This window comes from Cetorhinus maximus, chromosome 11 (genome assembly GCF_964194155.1).
Source record: "Cetorhinus maximus chromosome 11, sCetMax3.hap1.1, whole genome shotgun sequence".
NCBI classification, from domain to species: Eukaryota; Metazoa; Chordata; class Chondrichthyes; order Lamniformes; family Cetorhinidae; genus Cetorhinus; species Cetorhinus maximus.
Window position 1 is genome coordinate 96,075,740 of NC_135889.1, and position 22,960 is coordinate 96,098,699.

At 42.1% G+C, this 22,960-nt stretch overlaps 1 protein-coding gene across 1 annotated transcript in view; it reads right to left on the bottom strand.

The window, feature by feature from the left end:
• Positions 1–22,960, bottom strand: part of LOC144686788 (low-density lipoprotein receptor-related protein 1-like) — a 1,926,687-nt gene that overhangs the window by 188,934 nt on the left and 1,714,793 nt on the right. Inside the window, exon 67 of the mRNA XM_078552493.1 lies at positions 20,354–20,479. Within this exon, the coding sequence (XP_078408619.1) occupies positions 20,354–20,479 (126 nt within the window). The remainder of the gene's footprint in view (positions 1–20,353; positions 20,480–22,960) is intronic.

The window sequence follows — 22,960 nt, forward strand, 5'->3', positions numbered from 1 at the left end:
CTGCCCCTCCCTTGTTGGGCTTTCTATGTACTGGCTAAAAATGTTCTCCTGGATGCAACTTAAGAATTTTGCTACCTCCTTACCTTGCACACTAAAACTATCCCAGTTAATATTTGGGTAGTTAAAATCTCCTATTACTGCCTTATTATTCTTACACTTCTCTGAAATTTGATTACATATTTGACCCTCTATCTCACCCTGACTGTTTGGGGGCCTATGGTACACACCCAATGGCGTGTTTGCACCTTTTGTGTTTCTCACTTCTACCCATATGGCCTCATTTAATGATCCTTTCAGGATATCATCCCTCCTCACTGCTATAATTGATTCCTTGATTGATATTGCAAGCCCCCCTGCCCTCCTCTTCTAACCCCCTCTCTATCTTGTTTGAATACCCTATAACCAGGAATGTTGAGCCATCAATCCTGCCCTTTTAGCCAAGTCTCGGTGATAGCTATGGTATCATAGCTACTCCCACGTGCCTATCAGTGCCCTCAGCTCAACTGTCTTATTCCTCAAGCTCCTTGCATTAAAATATATTCCATTTAGCCTTGCTAAACTCGCTTCTTTCTTATCTAGCCTATGTTCCCTCTGCCTTCCAGATTCACTTACTAGTATTTTAACTTCTAATTCCATCTCAGCTTCTCTCCCCTCTGAACTACTTTTCAGGATCCCATCACCCTGCCAATTTAGCTTAAATCCACCCCAACAGCATTAGCAAACCTCCCCGCGAGGATGTTGGTCCCGTTCCTTTTCAGATGTAACCCGTTCAACTTGTACAGGCCCCACCTCCCCCAGAAATGGTCCCAATGTCCCAGGAATCTAAAGCCTTCCCTCCCGCACCATCTATCCAGCCACATTTTCATCTGCTCTATCCTTCTGTTCCTATACTCACTACTGCGTGGCACCAGGATTACGACCTTTGAAGTCCTGCTTTTAAATTTCCTACCTAACTCCCTAAAGTCCGCTTTCAGGATCTCATTTCTCTTTCTTCCTATGTCATTGATCCCAACATGGATCTCTGGCTGTTCACCCTCCCCCTTCAGAATGCCCTGTAGCCGTTCCATGACATCCTTGACCCTGGGACCTAGGAGGCAACCTACCATCCTGGAGTCACGTCTACAGCCGCAGAAGCGCCAGTCTCCTCCCCTCACTAATGAACCCCCTACCACTATTGCCCTTCCACACTTCTTCCTCCCACCTGAGCAGCTGGACTACCCACAATGCTATGGCCTTGGGTCTGTTTGGCCTCAACAGAGGAACTGTCACTCTCACCATTTTCCAAGGCTGGAAAAAAGTTTGCGAGCGAGATGCACTCAGTGGATGCCCTCACTACACACCTGGCCCCCTTCTTCTGTCTGATGGCCACCCATTCCCTCTCTGCTTGCACTTCCTTAAGCTGCGGGGTGACCACATCCTGAAATGTGCTATCCACGAACCTCTCAGCCTCGTGAATGCACCGTAGTGCCCCCAGCTGCTGCTCAAGCTTCAAAACCCGGAGCTCGAGTTGCTCCAGTGGGAGGCATCTACTGCACACATGGTCATTCAGGCCACCAGGAGTGTCCAGGATTTCCCACATAGTGCAGGAAGTGAAAATCATGAGACTGAGCACCCCAGATATCTCTTAACTAAACAGAATATGGACCCTTGCTTTTATTTTACCCTTACTCCTACTTGAGTATAGACTAGATGCTAGATCCTCTAGATACTGCTGACTGCCTGTCCCAGGGTCCTCTCTCTCACAATCTCCTCATACTGCTCTCATACTCTACCAAAGAGTTTGTTTTTTTTCTTCAGGAGCTATATAGTTTGGACTACAGGAAACATTTCCCCTAATCAGTTTAATGGTATTGCATTGTGATAAAACAAAATAAGGGTAATTTTCAACTTCTTGCTGAAGCGTAAAATGGATGTTGCAGATCCAGTAATTTAATGGGAAGAAAGTTCTGGTGGTTTCAGTAAAAGGTGCCCGACCTGCAACACCAATTTTATGCTTCAATGATAAGTTACACATGACCCCTATTACATTTCAAGTGAATAAGATTGTATTACATGATTGACACAGAGGTTAGACAAGATCTTTCTTTACCCAGTGGTGTGCAAGTTATATATATAGTAGCAGATTTGTCATGGCCAGTCATGTAAGATTATGTATACCTCCACAAGCAACACCAGTGCTGAGTGTTCAGCAAACTGGGAAAGTACCACTGATGGGATGAAGGGTTTGATTTTATTGCTCATGTTCAGGTTGACAACTGTGCAAATAATTTTGTTACATCAAAATATCTTAACTGCATCAGGTGATAGTTGGTTTCAAGTTGCTCCGCTTCCCCTGCTGCATAACGTAAACAAGCCTGCAGGAATTATCTTTTGAAACCAGAAAAACATGACAGTGTGATGTGCTTCATGGTTGGATACCTTTCTAAGAAATATGTTTCCTATTTCTGCTGGTTAAGTTGACTGGAGCTCACTCATCACTCATGAGTTCTCCAGTCTGCCTCATCAAGGAAAGACGCATCAGAATTCAGCTGGCAAATTTACTTGCCTCTTATTGATACCAATACAAAAAATTATAAACCTACATTGTAGAGGTAGCGTGACACTAGAATATTAACCATAGTTCTCACCTCTTGCATCCGAAGCTTATGGGTTCAGAACCAAGTCCAGGGACTTAAGCACAAAATCTAGGCTGACACTATGGTGCACCACTGAAGGAGTTTTGCATTGTCAGATGAGATATTAATTCAAGATCCCATCTGCCCTCAAAGGTAGATGTAAAAGATCAAAAGGCATTACTTTTAAAAAACTAACAGGGACTAGTTGGTCAATTGGTCAGAGCCAATGTTCGTCCCTCAACCAACATTACTGAAACAGTTTATTTGGCCATTATCATATTATTGTTCGTAGGACCTCGATGCGCTGTAAAGTGCTAAAGGACATCCTGACATTATACAAGGTGCTATATAAATGTAAGCTTTTCTTTTTATAAAGTTTGTTTATAGTTAATAGTACTGAGGCATGATGGAGAAAGGAATATTGCCCTTGTTCCTACAGCTGTTGACTTCATATTGATGAAACAACGCAATTATTTTCTGGAATATAATGATCTCAAAATATTGAGACTCAATTGGGCTCTGAATCCTACAGGCAAGGGAATGGAATGACATTGTTACTAGCTGATAATTCTGCTACATGGAAAACTGCAGACAGTGGTACAGAGACTAGAGATGTAGGATGAGCAATTATCGATTTTTCTTTAGTTCAGTAAATTGTGAATTGCCAGGAGTTTCCAAAAGATGTCTGTCAAAATGACAGCTTAATCTGGGTGGGATCAAATTAAATCGCTCCAGAGATTACAGAGTTTTAAGAGTAAGTAGTTGTGCCCATTACCACTGAAAACTTGTGTCTCCACAAACTTTTACATTGGTTCAAGAGTCCCTCTGTCTGAAGTCTTCCCCAACCACAAAACTGGCCCAGGTGAGAAAGGTGAATTTCTGCCAGTTGCGATGCTTTGAGTGGTGGGGCTCATCACACTGCACCCAGATTCTCAGACACAGGCACCTATGGTCATATGAGTCCAGGTTTCATCACCTGACCAGCAGTGACCAGTTGTCAGCTGAGCGATAGTGAACAGGTCTGTCTGCTGTTACAGCAATTAGTTGAGAAAATAAGACCAAGAGCAGTCCATCACTCAATTGATCTACCCTGCTGCCGCAGGAATCAATTAGCTCAAAAAATGTAAAACTTTTTTAAAATTTGAAGGACAAAGATAAAAGTACTGTTTACCTTGTGGTCTCCAGCCCTCACTCTAAAGCAGTTTTTTTTTTCTCTCTCACCATTTATATTACCCCATCCTAGAACCTTCAGGCTCCATGGGCCTTGTCCCAGTCACAAATCAATTATATTTGATTATGCGGATTGATTGCGCAGATTCATGGGAGATTTGATGTTTGGGCTTATGTTATTAGTGCAGAAAGTTGAGCATGACTTCATCTCAGCAAAACCAGGACATGATCCGCACCTTCTGGGCATATTTTGTTGATTACAATTAGCAGAAGCTCCAGGTCAATATTTCCATCTGCTTGAACATGCCGTTTAGAAACATACTGTCAATAAACAGTACCTGACATGGCATCAGTTGGCCAAATGGCATGAGGTAGACTGTCCAAGACAAAACACTGAAATTAGGGTTGCCAACCCTCCAGGATTGGCATGAAGTCTCCAGGAAATGAAGATCAATCTCCAGGACACTGTTATGTGTAACCCTGGAGAAAAATCACCCGGACAAAAAGTTTTTTTTTGTCATTTCCTTTGAACGTTTTTCTTTACAAAAAATATTGAAAATGGGAATAAAGGGCCGTTTGGCTGACAATCAAGCATCATCCAATGGGGTAATCAGTCTATTTGCTTTTTAATTAGTGTAGGAAGGTCACAAGGATGGATGTATTGGCCAAATAATGACTGGAACGTGGAGGGCAGTCATGTGATGAAACCTCCAGGAATATATTTAATCACAGTCTTCTTTTTATTCATTCATGGGATGTGGGCGTCACTGGCTAGGCCAGCATTTAGCTGCCCATCCCTAATTGCCCTTGAGAAGGCAGTGATGAGCTGCCTTCTTGAGCCCCTGCAGTCCATGTGGTGTAGGTACACCCACAGTGCTGTTAGAAAGAGAGTCCCAGGATTTTGATCTAGCGAAAGTGAAGGAATGGCGATATAGTTCCAAGTCAGGATGGTGAGTGGCTTGGAGGTGAAATTGCAGGTTGTGGTGTTCCCCTGCATCTGCTGCCTTTGTCCTTCTAGATAGTAGCAGTACTGGGTTTAGAAGGTGCTGTCTAAGGAGCTTTGGTGGGTTTCTGCAGAGTATCTTATAGACAGTACACACTACTGCCACTGTGTATCAGTGGTGGACAGAGTGAATATTTGTGGAAGGGGTACCACTCAAGTGGACTGCTTTGGCCTGGACAGTGTCAAGCTTCTTGAGTGTTGTTGGAGTTGCACTCATCCAGGTAAATGGGGAGTATTCCATCACACTCCTGACTTGTGCCTTGTAGATGGTTGACAAGCTTTGGGGAGTCAGGAGGATTCCTAGCCTCTGACCTGCTCTTGTAGCCACAGTATTTATATAGCTAGTTCAGTTCAGTTTCTGGTCAATGGTAACTCCCAGGGTGTTGATAGTGGGGGATTCAGCAGTGGTAATGCCATTGAATGTCAAGGGACGATGGTTAGATTCTCTCTTGTTGTAGATGGTCATTGCCTGGCACTTGTGTGGCGTGAATGTTATTTGCCACTTGTCAGCCCAAGCCTGGGTATTGTACAGCTTTTGCTGCATTTGGACATGGACTGCTTCAGTATCTGAGGAGTCGCAAATGGTGCTGAACACTGTACAATCATCACTGAACATCCCTACTTCTGACCTTATGATGGAAGGAAGGTCATTGATGAAGCAGCTGAGATGGCTGGGCCTAAGACTGTGAGGAACTCCTGCAGTGTTGTCCTGGGAATGAGGTTATTGACTTCCAACAGCCACAACCACCTCCCTTTGTGCTAGGTATGATTCCAACCAGCGGAGAGTTTTCCACCTTATTCCCATTAACTCCAGTTTTGCTAGGGCTCCTTGATGCATTATTCAGTCAAATGCTGCCTTGATGTCAAGGGCAGTCACTCCTACCTCACTTCTGGAGTTCACCTCTTTTGGCCCTGTTTCAACCAAGGCTTTATGAGGCCAGTAGCTTAGTGATCTTGGCAGAACCCAGATTGAGTGTCAGTGAGCAGGTTATTGCTAAGCAAGTGCCACTTGATAGCACTGCTGATTACCATTTCCATCACTTTACTGTTCAACGAGAGTAGACTGATGGGGCGGTAATTGGCCGGGTTGGATTTGTTCTGATTTTGGTGCACAGAACATACCCAGGCAATTTTCCACATTTCCGAGTAGATGCCAGTGTTGCAGCTGTATTGGAACAGTTTGGCTAGGGGCGTCGCAAGTTCTGGAGCACAAGGTACTATTGCCGGAATATTGCAGTATCCAGTGCTTTCAACCATTTCTTGATATCACGTGGAGTAAATCAAATTGGCTGAAGACAGACACCTGTGACCCTGGGGACCTCTGGATGAGGCTGAGATGGATCATCCACTTGGCACTTCTGGCCTAAGATTGTTGCAAATGCTTCAGCCTTATCTTTTGCACTGATGTGCTGGGCTCTCCCTGCTTTGAAGATGGGGGTATTTGTGGAGCCTCCTCCCCCAATGAGTTGTTTAATTGCCCACCACCACTCATGACTGGATGTGGAAGGACTGCAGAGCTTAGATCTGATCTGTTGGTTATGGAATCACTTAGCTCTGTCTATCGTATACTGCTTATGCTGTTTGGCACGCAAGTAGTCTTGTGTTTTAGCTTCACCAGGTTGACATCTCACACCTCTTCAAATTTTGTTCCTAGCTCAAAACTGATATCTCTTCACAAAGATCATGCAGGTATCATGCATAGGCAAACAAACATACAAATTCAGAGCAGGAGGAGACCACTCGACCCTTCGAGCCTGCTCCGCCATTCAGTAAGATCATGGCTGATCTGAATGTAATCTTAAAACCATATTCCTGCCCATCCCCTATACCCTTTCACCCCGTTGTTAATCAAGATTCCATCCAGCTCTGCCTTAAAAATTTCAGACTGTTTCCACCGCCTTTTGAGGAAGTGAGTTCCAAAGACTCACTATCCTCTGAGAGAAAACATTTCTCCTCAACTCTGTCTTAAATAAGCGACCCCTTATTTGTAAACACTGACCCCAAGTTCTAGATTCTCCCACAAGAGGAAACATGCTCTCCACATCCACCCTGCCAAAACCTGTCAGCATCTTAAAGATTTCATTAAGACCATAAGCCCATAAGACATAGGAGCAGAAATTAGGCCATTCGGCCCATCGAGTCTGCTCCACCATTCAATCATGGCTGATAAGTTTCTCAACTCCACTCTCCCGCCTTCTCCCCGTAACCTTTGATCCCCTTATCAATCAAGAACTTATCTATCTCGGTCTTAAATACACTCAATGACCTGGCCTCCACAGCCTTCTGTGGCAATTAATTCCATAGATTCACCACTCTCTGGCTAAAGAAGTTTCTCCTCACCTCTGTTCTAAAAGGTCTTCCCTTTACTCTGAGGCTGTGCCCGCGGGTCCTAGTCTCTCCTACTAATGGAAACATCTTCCCCATGTCCACTCTATCCAGGCCTTTCAGTATTCTGTAAGTTTCAATCAGATCCCCCCTCATCCTTCTAAACTCCGAGTATAGACCCAGAGTCCTCAAACGTTCCTCATATGTTAAGCCTTTCATTCCTGGGATCATTCTCGTGAACCTCCTGTGGACCCTCTCCAGGGCCAGCACATCCTTCCTGAGATACGGGGCCCAAAATTGCTCACAATATTCTAAATGTGGTCTGACCAGAGCCTTATAAAGCCTCAGCAGCACATCCCTGCTTTTATATTCTAGTCCTCTCGAAATAAATGCCAACATTGCATTTGCCTTCCTAACTACCGACTCAACTGCAAGTTAACCTTAAGAGAATCCTGGACTAGGACTCCCAAGTACCTTTGCACACCAGATTTCTGAATTCTCTCCCCATTTAGAAAATAGTCTATGCCTCTATTCTTCCTACCAAAGTGCATGACCTCACACTTCCCCACGTTGTATTCCATCTGCCACTTCTTTGCCCATTCTCCTAACCTGTCCAAATCCTTCTGCAGTCTCCCCGCCTCCTCAATACTACCTGTCCCTCCACCTATCTTTGTATCATCTGCAAACTTAGCCAGGATGCCCTCAGTTCCTTCATCTAGATCATTAATGTATAAAGTGAAAAGTTGTGGTCCCAACACTGACCCCTGTGGAACTCCACTAGTCACTGGCCGCCATCCTGAGAAGGACCCCCTTATCCCCACTCTCTGCCTCCTGCCAGACAGCCAATTTTCTATCCATGCTAGTACCTTGCCTCTAACACCATGGGCTCTTATCTTACTGAGCAGCCTCCTGTGTGGCACCTTGTCAAAGGCCTTCTGGAAGTCCAAGTAGATTTCAATCAAGTCACCTCTTACTCTTCTAAATTCCAGTGGATACAAGCCTAACCTGTCCAGCCTTTCCTCATAAGACATCCCACCCACTCCTGGCACTAGTCTAGTAAACCTCCTCTGAACTGCTTCTTAGTGCTTACATCTTTCTTTAAATAAGGAGACCAGTACTGTACACAATATTCCAGATGAGCTCTCACCAGTGCCCTGTACAACTGAAGCATAACCTCACTACTTTTGTACTCAACTCCTTTCACAATAAATTATAATGTTCTTTTAGTTTTCCTAAATACCTCCTGTTCCTGCATACTCGCCTTTTGTGATTCATGCACCAGGACACCCAGATCCCTCTGAATCTTAGAGCCCTTCAATTTCTCACCATTTAGATAATAACGTTTTTTATTCTTCCTGCCAAAATGAACAATTTCACATTTGCCTACATTATACTCTATTTGCCAGATCTTTGCCCACTCACTTAACCTATCTATATCACTTTGTAATCTCCTTGTGGCCTCTTCACAATTTACTTTTCTACCTGTCTTTGTGTCATCAGCAAATTTAGCAACCATTCCTTCGGTCCCTTCATCCAAACCATTTATATAAATTGTAAGAAGTTGAAGCCCAGCATTGATCCCTGTGGCACACCATTTGTTACATCCTGCCAACCAGAAAAAGACCCATTTGTGCCTACTCTCTGTTTCCTGTTAGCTAGCCAATCTCCTATCCATGCCAATATGTTGCCCCCTTGCACCATGAGCTTTTATTTTCCGCAATAACCTTTGATGTGGCACTTTACCAAATGCCTTCTGGAAATCTAAGTACATTATATCACTAATTTCCCCTTTATCCACAACACATATGACTCCTTCAAAGAACTCCAATAAATTAGTTAAACATGATTACCCTTCCACAAAACCATGTTGACCCTGCCTGATTACCTTGAATTTTTCTAAGTGCCCAGCTATAACATCTTTAATGATAGCTTCTAAAATTTTCCCTATGACAGATGTTGGGCTAACTGACCTGTGGTTTCCTGCTTTCTGTCTCCCTCCCTTTTTGAGCAAAGGAGTTACATTTGCTTTTTTCCAATTTAATGGAACCTTCCCTGAATCTAAGAAGATGTGACAAAGTACAAACTCTCAGGAGCGGGAGTCACCTGGTCCCTTAAGCATGATTGCAAGAGGTAATACACGTGGCAGGTATTCCAGCGACTTAGCTGCACACATTGGCCCAGATTTTCACCATGACAGACAGCCTCTCCATCATGGCGAAAATCCTGGAAATGGCTGAAATTTCAAAGTCCTGCCCCCAATTCCGGAATTTCCCATCTTCGTGGGAGTGGGACTGGAGTCGGGCTGGGGTTTGTGCATGAAGTGGGATTTTGGAAGAACAGGAGTATAGAATCCAGAGTGTGAAGATTAGAACAGGTAAGAACAGGTCTGAACTTGGTGGATTTGTTTGGATAGCCAGGGTACCTCTTTGGACAGGTAAGGTACCCTTTTGGATAGGGTTCCAGGGCACCTTTGGGAGAGGTAAGTCACCCTTTGGGGGAGGTAAGGCACCCTTTGGGAGAGTTAAGTCACCCTTTGGGATTGTTAAAAGTGAATGGTTATGTACTTTTTACGCACAGACTCATTGGAACTTTCAAGCTGTAAAAGAGGTGTCCAGCTGTCCAGGAGATGTCCAGCAGTCCAGGTACTGTCCAGCTTCTAGGAGATGTCTAGCTTTCCATGAAATGTCCAGCTGTCAAGGAAATTTTAAGGAGCTGTCCAGCTGTCAAAGGCATCCAGGAGGTGTCAAAGCTGTCAAGGAACTGTCCAAGAATGCTAGGTGAGTTGGCATGGAACTGGTAAGGCATAAGGTGGTGGAGAGACATGGGTTGACATGAGTTATCACTAAGTTAGCATTGGGGATATGGGGACAATGGGGGTGTAGAGAGGCATGCAATTGCCGTAGGGGTGTGGGGGCCATGGGGATAGGTAGGGGACATGGTTTGGCATAGGTTGGCATAGATTGGGCATAGGGAGGTTGTGGGGGTTGAGAGGGGTGAGTACTCGGGTTTGTAGGGGTGTTTTTTGTTTTATTATTTTTTGTTTATTTAAACACAGTGACGAGCAGAGAGACAGACCTTGTGTCCAGCCTGCTTCCATGCCTGGCAGCCTGCAGATTCATTCCGGGGTCACCCACCCGCCTCCCCCCCAATTGAAAATCCCACCTGTGGGGGCCATTTTTAAAGGTAGTGTTTGCTGGGCCGGGAACACACCGAACTCTGCTCTCCCGACCCAAGACGAGAGTCTAGGCTTTTGTTTTTGTTCTGAAAAGTGTACTTCACACATGTTAATTGAAATTTAATTGAAGATAAAAATCTTGGTATTTACATAATGTTTTTTAGGACCTCAGGAAGCCCCAATGGGCTTTGCAGCTCCTGAGGTATTTTTGAATTGTCATCACTGTTTTAATAGAAACATTATTCAACTTTAAAATTAGTGCATCTTCCTTAAAAATTTTTAAAAATAGTTTACAGTTTAAAGGAAAACATGAGTGAACAATTTTCAGTCCAAACTTCTATTGTCGCCTTCTTCCTTCTGTTGCTTGGATTTATTGCCTCCAATTTTTTTAATTCAATTTTTGTCCTCCAATATGTAGGACTGTTTTACTTTGCTGTAGTGAATAATTTCACATCGCCTTTTGCCAGCTGCTTCAACAATTTTGATTTGCTGGCAAACCAATTAGTTCATCCTTAGTTTTTACTGTCCTGAAAGCAATGCTACACCGAAGGTGCCAATGGCCTGTTCAAACTGAGGGAGATGTTGCTGTCTTCTGAATTTCTTCTGCAGGTAATGGTAGGGGCCCCTGTTGAAAGGCACTCATGAACCTCTGCATCTGACAAACCTCCACTGTCAACAGTGGCCAATTCCATTGCCTTCTGCCCTGTCCCTTGGGCCACAGAAAGAGCATCCCTGTTGCCAGGATACTCTGCAAACCATGCAGTTGCTTACAGAGCCAGGGGCTGTAGTGGAAGCAGATCCAAATCCAGGGCTGCTGGTTGATTCTGTCCATATTCTTGAAACTGCTGCTGCTGCCCCCTCCTGCATTGCTTCTTGTGCTGCAGGAGATGCTGATGCTGGCATTCTTTTTGCAACAACATCAGGAATTGAAATCGTATAAACTGCAGGTGTTTGAAGATGGATTACTAACCGCAGAGTGACTTTGAGAAACTATTACTAGTTGAAAAGTGTCCACAGTTAAGTCGGCCAATTGTTCCCTCCAGAGCACCTGGGCTACCAAGTCTAGCTGAGCTAGTTCTTTCTATCACTTGTTTATGATTTAGGTGAATCAAAAGATTTTGAAGACCACGTTCTGTTCCAAGTTTTACCAGTTCATGAGCTTGCTGCCTCGAATGCCTAATGTACCAGGCATGAGATATTCAGGTCATCATTCACTTTACAACAGAACTCTTCATCTTTAAAAAAATTAGGCTCTTCCTTAAGAAAAAGCATATGGAACATATCCTGATATTCCACACACGCACTACATTAGGTGACTCAATTAAACTCACAACAATCAAAAAGAAAATGATCAGGTAGTCCTCCAAGGTGCCAACTGTCCAGTCCTTCCAACAGTAGGGAATAGATTGGAAGTCTGCTGAATGCACACCAATCTCTTGTGCTTGACTGACATTTCTTTTGAACTTTTAAGGGATGTCCTGCTTAGTTGGAACTCCGTCAGGTACATCCAGTGGTGCCATATCTCCTACTGAGCAAACTGGGAACACTGCTCATGGGGCTGACTCCAAAACGAATAAGTAATGCCAAGTTTATATTTATTTACCACATTATTTGTTATTAGTTTCAAAGCCTCCACTATCAGGCCCAGCCTGTTCAACTTGTCACAACAACTGGATGCATATTTTGAGACGCTTTCTTACTTTCCACAGCCATGGACGAGCATTATAGCCAGTTAAGGGCAGAAGTTGAGGTGCAGTCACATTGCAGCCAGTAACTTCCACAAACACAAGAGCAGATCTCAGTCCTGCTGTCTGGCTTCTGCCATTGCCCATATGTAACCAGCTACATTTAGAAACATAGGGTCGTGTTCCAAAAGAAATGTGTTTGTTCTCAGGAAAGAAAAAAAAAAATCAGCGTCCTTCAGGCCCGTACCTCCTCTCGCATATCTTCATTCAGAATTGTAGTTGCGGCTGGTTGCACAGGCAGGCATTTCATGGATCTCTCCAGTACCAATTACCGGCAAGTTTGCTTTTTTTCAAAATTAGAATTTTCATTGAAGTCAATGGAAAGTAAAACTGGACAGTATAAAACCAGCAACCAATAATCCTATCAATTTTCCATTGGGTAGGTTATGTTAAAATGGTTCCTTTATTCCCATTTCTAATAAAGTCAACACGTAGGTTAGTGCAACTGACTTGGGAGCTGCATTGGAGTCTGTTCATGCTGCCCACACAGGGCCTGCATCACAGTCTGTTAAAGCAAACAACTTAGCCCACAATGTAACTGATTTCGAGGTTGACTGCAGTTTTCAAGATTGTGATGCAGTTTATTATAAGAATCAGTGAGCTGCCCTGCAGGTCAACATATCTGCCACATGGCTGCACTCCTGGTTAGGCTAACAGCAACTTACTCTGGTGATTTTGCTGATAGCGGGAATGGTCTTCTGTCTCTCTCATGCCTCAAATATAACACCACGGGGGCACCATCTATACAAGGCTCAGCCAGGTAGAGAACTGAATATGACTATATTATAGCCACTAACTTTCCAGGTCTGCGTGGCTTGATGCTACACTCCATGGTGTGCTCTAGGCAATCAATGGAGCTAGAGTTTTGAACTACTGTGAGGAGGCTAAGGGAGTGAATTTTTAGCAATTATTAAAGTTATTGACAAAAATTTCTGTTTAACAATGCAGTCTCTCCCACACATCACCACCAGGAAACATGAACCGCACCGCCTCAGTAATTTTTCTAATTTAATCTATTGCCAATACATTTGCCAAGAAGAAAAAATACACTCGGATTTTTTTTCAAATGAAGGTCTGTTTCTGTATTACTGCCCCTTCTACATTACTAGGTACATAACCATACAGGTATGCCCATTAGCTATATTTTACCTGACACTCAGTGTTTTGGGTGCAATGACCGCTTGTCTGGAAAGAAATATCAGCCCCAATTCCATTCCCTCCCTCAGAGTTGATCCCAATTGTACTGCTTATCATCATATCAGGCTCCTGCAAGATGCTGCTGCTGCTGCTGCTGTTCCAGAGACTGGACTCACTCTGCACATTATTCAATTCTGTGTTTTGTAAAGTCTGCTATTCGACTGCTATTCGGTCCTGGGTTTTGAAGGTGCTGCCCACAGTGTCTAGCAGAGCTCCAGCCTCCAGAGCAGCACGTGTGAAGTAGGATCTTGGAGTGAGTCAGTGGAATAGGGAGAAATACAGGAGTTTGAACTGGGGTCTAGGAAAGAAGTGAACGTCAGCTTTAATAGGGAAGGTGTGGGTGTGGAAGAATATATCAGCTGCCATCTTGAATTGAGGATATAGTAGATTGTCAGCATGATCTGAGAGAGGAAGGAGAAACCAATTTGAGTATGAACTTAAGGACAAACTGGAGGGATGGAATAGATTGCCAACATGGACTGGTGACGTGCGGTGTTGAAAATGTAATATTAGTGTCAGCTTTAGCTTGGGAGAAAAGTACCAGATTTGACTATTCCAATGCTCTTGTCGCTGGTAGCTACCACCACCCTCTGTAAACTTCAGCTCATCCAAAATATTGCTGCCATTACCGTATCCTGGTCCAAGTCCCAGTTGCCTTACAACGTTGGCCTATAGAGTGTCTCAGTTTCCTAACACCTGAAACTTGAAATTCTCATTCTTGTGTTTAAATCCCTCTACAGCTTCTCCTCCCTCTATAAATTAACTCACCAATGAACATTCTGCACCTATGAAATCAGCCTTTCGTATTTGAGAATTTTGAACTGAATTTTCCTTCTGGGGTAGTGAACACTGTTTTTGTTCTGCCAGATTGTCTGAGGTTATTGCTCAGCTTTTGCTAGTTTTCCAGACTCTCAATGTATTCATCATATAATACTGTGTAGTACAAATGAAAATACATCTATGTTAAATCGTTGTCTGTGCTGAAATAGTCAATGCACAGTTGTGCTACAAATGCCCAGACTTAAATAGAGGGAAGGGAAATCCTGCAAGGTTCCTGTTTCTGACTGTTATCCAGTTAACCTTGCTGGGAATGCACATATGAGGAAATAAATTATTCTCAGTTGTGAAATACTCCATGAAATACAGCCTGTTATGTATGAAAAATTAGTTTGCGTGAGGTATCAGAAAGTCCCAAACCGATCACTTAAGAAGCGAAGGGTTACGTGGCGAAATTTGGACAGAAGAAAAATAAACTTTAGAAAATATTTTGTTACTACAGATGTACTGAATATATGTGAATGCTTTCACAAGCTTCTGGAATATTTCACGAAAAAAAATAGCAGTGATATCTTTTTTCCTATTGAAATGGTGTAAAATGAGAATTGGCTTGCCATGCTTTTATTATAGCTCTAGCTCTAACTGAAGAGAGGAAGCATTGTTGGCTAGAGTTGAGAAGGTGTACTGTCTCATCATTCTGTTGAGACTGAATAAAGCAATCAATAGGAAGTTCATTGCAGTGATTTCAGAGGAACCAGTCATGCATAGGTTAGATATTTGTGTTTACATTGCCAACAGGGAAAGCTGCTGAATTTCAAATACATTCGATCTTTAACTTCATTGACTTTAAAACTTTTTTGTGAGAGTACAAAGGCACTCAGTGCTATACACTTCAAGGCTGCCTAGTGCTGTAGAAAAGGTTCAGAGGATTAACATTTAAAAGGATTAACAGAGGATTGATTTATAAAAAAATAAACATAAACGCATAGGGTTAAATTAGGACTGTGGGCTAAGTTACAGTAAAGACTGAAAGCAAATAACTAAATTTAATAAATTAAACAAGGTTATTAAAAGCTATAAATAGGCAACTGAGTGACATTTCAAAACTTGAAGATATAATTAGTTAAATGAAATACAATGGAGATGGCAGAGTACGTGATCTGTTGTAACTGTAGAATATGGGAGCCGGTGGACACCGGTGTGATCCACAACAATCACATCTGCAGTAAGCCTTTGCAGCTCAAGGAACTTTGACTCACAGTTGATGAGCTAGTGACAGAGCTTCGGACACTGCGATGCATCAGGAAGGGAGAAAGCTATCTGGAAACTTTGTTCCTGTAGGCAATCATGCCCCTTCGGTTACCTACTTCAAATTTAGCCAGCAGTGAGGGACAGCAGGATTGACCAGTGAGGCAGGTCTGGGGATCCAGAAGGTAGTTTTGGAGAAACCTCAGCCCTGGCAATTGTATAACAACTACTAAGTTCATACAGCCTGTCTGGAGAAGAGCAGGGACTGCAGGGAGGATAAACAACCTGATCGCAGCACTGTAGCACAGGACCACTGAATCTGGAGGATTAAAAAGCAATACAGAAGTAGTACGGGACAGTATAGTGAGGGGAATAGATAATGTTCTCTTCAGCTGAGAATGTGAGTCCCGAATGTTGTGATGCCTGTTTGGTGTCATGGTTCCCCTTGCGGCTGGAGAAGTGCTTGGAGTGGGAGGGGAAAGATCCAGCTGTCAGTTCCAGATAGGTACCATCGGCATAGGGAGGACTAAAAAAAGGTTCTACTGAGGGAACACGAGAATCGAGGGGCTGAATTAAAAAGCAGAACCATAAAGCTAATAATCTCTAATATCTAGTCCACTATCTGAGCCACAAACAAATTCGCAAATGTTCAATAAGAGTGCTTAATTCAAGGTTCCAAGATTGGCGTGAGAGAATTGGTTTCAATTCATGGAACAGTAGCAGTCTCCTGTCAAATCAAATAACTAGGACTGTAAAGAGGGCTTTAAAGTAATAATGGGGGCCAGGGCTCAGGTAAGGGGAAATTTAGAAAGTTAAAGAGAAAGGACGAGGCAATAGTGCAGCCTACAGATATGGGTTATTTAAAACGGAGATGAGATGAAATTTTTTCTCTCAGAGGGTGGAGGGTCTTTGGAACTCTCTTCCTGAAAAGGTGGTGGAAGCAGAGTCTTTGAAAACTTTCAAGACAGAGGTGGATAGATTCTTGGTAAGCAAGGGGGTGATAGGTTATCAGGGGTAGGCAGAATGCAGATTTGAGGTTTCTATCAGATCAGCCATGATCTTATTAAATAGCAGAGCAGGCTCGAGGGGCCAAATGGCCTACTCCTGCTCCTTGTTCGTATTATGGAACCAACTAGGGAACAGGCTATTTTAGATCTGGTAATATCTGTTGAGACAGAATTAATTAATGATTTCATGGTAAAGGATCCTCGAGGCAAGAATGATCTTATTGAATGACACAACACATTTGATGTGGCCCATAGGGCCTACTTCTGCTCTTGTTTCTTTTGTTAGGTTTGCAGTGTCCAAAGCTCTGTCACCAGCTCATCAACTGTGAGTGAAAGTTCCTTGAGATGCAGACACTCAATGCAGATGTGATTGTTGTGGATCACACTGGTGTCCACCAGCTCCCATATGCTACCATTACAACAGCAAATGGATAATAGGGCACAAAGGTCTGAATTTTTCAAGCGACGGGCAGGCTCAGCGGGAGCGGTCGCAGAGCCGATGGCCACCCGCGATCGGCTCTGCACTGCCATTTTACACGGTCGGGCCAATTAAGGCCCGCCCTGTGTAAGGTGTGAGCCATAGCACTTAGCGCTACATGTGCAGGAGGGAGAGTCGGGGCCAACGTGGGAAAGAGCGCTTCGATTTTCCTGAGGCATGGAGCTGCCTCAGGGAGATTGAAGGGCTTTTGAAATTATTAAATAAATAGATTTAAAATTCAATGAAACATGTCCCCTCATGTGACTGTGTCACATGAGATGAGACATGTTTTGATTTTGCGGAAAAATTATTTAATTAATAACAGCTTTAGGAAACCTCATCCTGCTCCTGGATGAGGTTTCCTTAAAAAGGTGAAGGCCAGTTGGCCTTTTTGCCTGCCCACTAACTCTTTCGAGTTATCAACAGTCACAGATTGCAACTCTTTCGAGTACAATCACAGTTCTTGGTTTTCCGGGAGTGGGACATGAACCCACAACCTTCTGATTCAAAGGCGTGGGTGCTATGAACTGAGCCACAGCTGACACCTCCCATCCCTGCCCACTAACCTTGAGTTTGAACAGGCAGCGTTAACAATTACATTAATTACTTCCTTAATGGCCTTAATAGGCAGTTTAAATATCGGCGGGTGCGCAGCCAACTCCGGCGCATGCCCGCCAAATGAAACATCGCGATGATGTCAGGACGTACGCCTGACGTCATCGCGTCATTTTATGCGTCGGTGTGTCGGGTCCGCCCCCACACGGCGACTGAAAAATCCTGCCCAAAGTATAGTAAAAGGCCGACAGTGATCTGATAGATTGGCTTATTGCACAATTAAGAATATTATATGACTGTATACTATTACTACCTTTGTTTCATGTGATTTATAGATAGGTAAGGACAAAATAGACCTAATCATATGGGCCATTGTTGAATGCATTTAAGGCTATATTAGACAGATTTTTGCTCTCAGGAAATTAAGGGATATGGAGAGCAGGCAAGAAAATTGAGTTGAAGCCCAAAATCAGCCATGACCATAATGAATGGCGGAGCAGGCTCATTGGGCCATATGGTCTCCTCCTGCTCCTATTTCTTGGGTTCTTGTGTTATTCTTACTGAAGCAACGTCATTAGTTAGGCTATTTCCTGGACTTTTCAACTCGAATATAATTTGCACTGTAACGTGCTGTAGGTGTAAACTGATAATGGCTGAAACTTTGCTGATTGATGAGGTCATAATCTACCTCCTTCAGCAATGAGATTACACATTGAGAAAGAAACAGGATTGATAGAGGAGGATCAATTTGAGTGAGCAAGTTCAATGTCAGATCAGGTACAGAAAGGAAAAAAGGATTGGATTAAAAGATGACGAAGGCAGCAGACCTATGGGAACATCACAACTTGCATGTTGCCCTCCAAACCACACACCATCCTGATCTGGGACTATATCACCATTCCTTCATTGATGCTGGATCAAAAATCAGATGGACCGCAGCGGTTCAAGAAGGCAGCCCACCACCACCTTTGCAAGGGCAATTAGGGATGGGCAACAAGTGATGGCCTTGCCAGTAACACTCACATCCCATGAAATAATTTTAAAAAAACATTGACAAATTAGCCTGAAAATTGTATGGCTTCAAAATGACTGCAAACTCAAGGTATAATTTGAACATAGATCAGACAAAAATAAAAATGTCTATCTCAAACTCAAATAGAATTGCCAATGATATTTTATGCAAAGATCCACAGGATACTTAGATTTGAACTGAATGGTTTAGCTGCTTCCCGAGAACACATTAACCTCTCTGTGCAACTAACAATCACTAGACCATACTGTGATCTGCACTTAACATGCTACACAAGAAAATGTTTTTCTGTTTACAATTTACTCACCTATTATTTGTTGCATTTTAAATCTCAAGAAACTTTGCCTGCAGTTCCACAATTATAGTGTAATGCAAATAACTTCAACTGCTCTGAATCTATCTATAAAAGTGATGGCTGAAAATGCTGACATGTTCCACGCAATGCTCAACCACACTCCTATCCAGACATTGCCCCCACTTCCCTCACCACCTGACAACAACCTCTGCCCAAGTTAGTGCTCAACTCAACACGTGATTGTTGTGTGTATTCAATGACTAACGATGACCAGTAGCAAGTTATGTTAACCTAATGATGGAAAGAATAAGGCCTTAAGCATTGGCTAATTACAGAGATGTATTTTATAACACGAAAATGGCATGCTGTTCATAAGGTGTGCCTGAACACCCATAGTCTTAAGTCTTAGTGTTTAAAACAAAAACAAAAATTGCTGGAAAAACTCAGTAGGTCTGACAGCATCTGTGGAGAGGAAGACAGAGTTAACATTTCGAGTCTGTATAACCCTTCATCAGAACTGATGAAGAGTCATACGGACTCGAAACATTAACTCTGTCTTCCTCTCCACAGATGCTGTCAGACCTGCTGAGTTTTTCCAGCAATTTCTGTTTTTGTTTCAGATTTCCAGCATCCACAGTTTTTTGCTTTTATCTTAGTGTTTGATCTGCTTTGAATGTGGATGATGATGTCTCCAAGTTATGAACAGTTTGGCTGCTTATGTTCTCCTTTTCTTAATAAAGTATTTTCTTTTTGACCTGTTATGCCAGTGACAATGTAAACTATAGCTGAAGTCACGAACTCACTGCAATGTGCTGTTGAGAAAAGAGTCAAAAAAGCACTACTTCCCCTCTCAGCTGTACGTGTGCCAAATCAAATTCATATTCCCACCCAAAGTGGGACTATAGCCCCCATTACTGAAGCAGACTTTCTCCTGACAGGCCTTCCAACTCCATGACCCTCTTGCCAAAATCTAGCACCACACACTTGAAAATCCAAAATGTTTGCAAATCTCTCTAGTGACAATCAGCACAGTGACTGCACTAACTCCCCACCAGCAAGAATAAATCAAAAGCACCTTAATGGGAGTTGGATGGTTGGCCCTTTAAATAGCTTGAATTAGGGGTCGCTTATGCAGCTAGTAGTGTTTAAGATAGGCTGCTAACTTGACTTGTGCGGTTCAGAAAGGCAGATCATGTTTCAAAAGAGCGCTAGAAGCTGTTTAATGTCACTGTCCATCCAATCTGCATGAAGAGTGCACAGTGGCATGCTTGCACTAGTGCTCTGGCACACCAGAAGTGGCCGGGAGCATTCCAGCTGACATTTTTAAGAGTTCAGGCCTTCCGTAGTGCAGGCACCAGCAATGCTAAGGAGACAAATTTGGTTGGCATAATGGAAATGGAGCCTGAAAGACATTATAACTATTTTCCCACTGAGGTAATACTCTTTAAAATAATGATTAGTAGGTAGGGATGTGGACAGAATTCCACAATATATATGGATAGAATATGAACTATGGTCTTTTCAGAGTCAGGATTTAAGGTATTTTTAGAAAAATAGAAGAAGAAAGATTGACATGAATTAAAAATATCTTTCAGAAATAACAACTCAGTGATAGCTATTTTTGAACACATTGAACATGTACAACTATTTTGAAATCATTTGTTAATCAGTAACCAATATCAGTAATTTAGATGTCTTACGCTATTATTTTAGACTTCAGAAACAAAACGTACCACATTCTTCTTTTGGCTCATCAGAACCATCTCCACAGTCATCCTCCCCATCACATTTCCAACGTGCAGGAACACATCTGCTTGTACCTTTACAGTGGAAATCATCTGTGCCACATGCAATTTGAGCTGAAGTCAATCAAAAAATAAAATGAAACAGAAATAGCCATGACTATAATTCATAACTCAGAACAACTTAACATTACATAAATCAAATGTATGGCTTCTTCTTCCCAATATACAGATATCCATTTAGTATTTGTACTGTGTCGCATTTAATAACAATGAAGGAAATAGCAGCTCAAAATTTCTCTCAGGATGATTGTTTTATCAGTGCTCAGACAGCATTTTCCACTTAACCTGATTATTTCTATCAACACTTTATGCTTTTGTTGTAACTGCCAAGATCATAAATGGTTTCAGAACCAAAAATAAGAAAAGCAAAATGATGTTTTTTAACCTCTCTGTTGCATAAGTGAAGATGTATGCTGTCCTATCTAAAATATCTTGTCCTGAAAGATGGTAACTCAGAGAGACCTGATGCAGAATACTAAATGATATGGATTAGCTAAGTCTGGAGCATTACCTTACTTTAAACACAATATGGCACAAGCTAAAGTTGACAAAAGGACAATTTGGATCTGTTGTCCTCAAGAACATCACCACAGAAAGAATGATTAGCACTTTATTTTGTTTTCTGTGCATGGTGTTGGAAGTACAAACCTCAAGATTCATTCCAGTTAGATAGCATGTTGGGGGAACTGCAAATTCTTTTTCAGGAAGTGAATAGCAACTTCTTTTTCATGATGAACTAAATAACATACCTCATCAGTAGCTTTCATGATCAGACTATGCTATTACAAATAGATGCCACAGCCACCAGAGTGATGTAATATTTAACATAAGTGTGTCTAATTGAATAACATATTAACAAAGCTCCCATGTCCTGGTCAATGCACCCTCTGCCATGAAACATACCGGCTTGATTAAGGCAATCATTATATATTATACGGGTTTGATTCTTGCTCTTTCTACTTTTGTTTTTATTCCTAATCTCAGCAAATGTCTATTTGTGCTCTGTTCCCCAAAACAACCTGACCTTTTTGAATTACAGCATAATAAAGTTTATTATAACAAACAAAACAAATCCAATTTCAATGTGAATTGGTCAAATTACATTTATCACATTTTGAAAGGCATCAAAATTTGAGAGAGCATCATTGAATTGAAGGTCCTCTAACTGCATTCATTAGGTTCTGAAACTGCCTAAAACTTTACAGCAACACTTTGTCAACTATGGGTCTCTGTGTCCTCCAGTCATAATACTCTTAGTGACTTCAATATGTTTCCTTTTTTATACATGATGATGATAATGATGACATCAAAGCCTTTGTTCCACTCTTGTATATTTTCAGTCTATTGTTTCTTATTTTTAACATCTCCCTTCATTTCACTCTCTTTTCATTCCCTATATTATATTTTCTATTTCCTTCCCCCTCTTCTGAGGTTGGAGAGAACATCCACATCCCTCAGATAATTTCATTTAGCTTCACAGAACAAATGCTACCAGTCACAACAAACATTTATCTCCTAGTACTATCTTAAGTTTGAATGAATGCTCCTCTGAAACATAATAGTGCATTTAACCAGATTACAAGAATCAACAGCTGTATCAATAATACAGCCAGCTTCCATAAAAGTAAACTGCAAGTCAGTTTCGAAACATGTTATGGAAGGATATTGTTTTGAAGAACACTGTACATGTGGTTATAAATAACCAATGTATTGATTACAGCTATATTTGCATTTTTCCTTTTATTGAACTTGTAACATTAAAAAAAATTCAAAACACCTTATGAGCTAAGGAAGCTATACACCAAATTAACCCTGTACATAATGTAATCTATTTGTAATAGACTAGAGGTACGGCACAGGTTTCTTACTTGAAACAGATAACTTTATTACAGAGCTCTTTTAGAAGCTACGTGCTTGAACCAGATTCATGACTAGAAAGCTCCATCCCTAAGATTACCTGCGCTTAGGGCTCATTCATCAGTGTAATAATGTGACCCCTGAAGGCATTAGGAAAGGTTATGCCTACAACCACTACATTTCCTCCCCCTTTAGTTTTTTTTACATTTCCTATTTACAAAGAATATTTTAATCCACAATATATACATGTATACACAGGCCATGTGATTAAAGATTAAGTCTCTGAGGTGGTTTTCTAATTCGGTTAGAGCGGCGTAGGTTCACCACTTGAGGTTCTCCCACTGGATCAACATGATCAGGAACTGCAGCATTAGGGACATCCTTAGACAACGGCAATTCAGGAATAAGTAATTCAACAGAGACATCGGGTATGTCTATTCTAGGTCGATCTGTCACTTCGGGAATTAAAGATTTGACATCAATTACAGGTGGAATACCTGGTTGTTGGAATGTTTCTCTACTCCTTAGATGATCCACATGTTTTTGAACAATCCGGTCTTCCACTTCCACTTGGAATGATAAGGGTCCAGTTTCAGAGACAATTGTACCAGGAGCCCAGCTAGGACCATTTTCAAAATTCTGCACAAAAACTGTATCTCCCACAGTAAATCTTCAAGC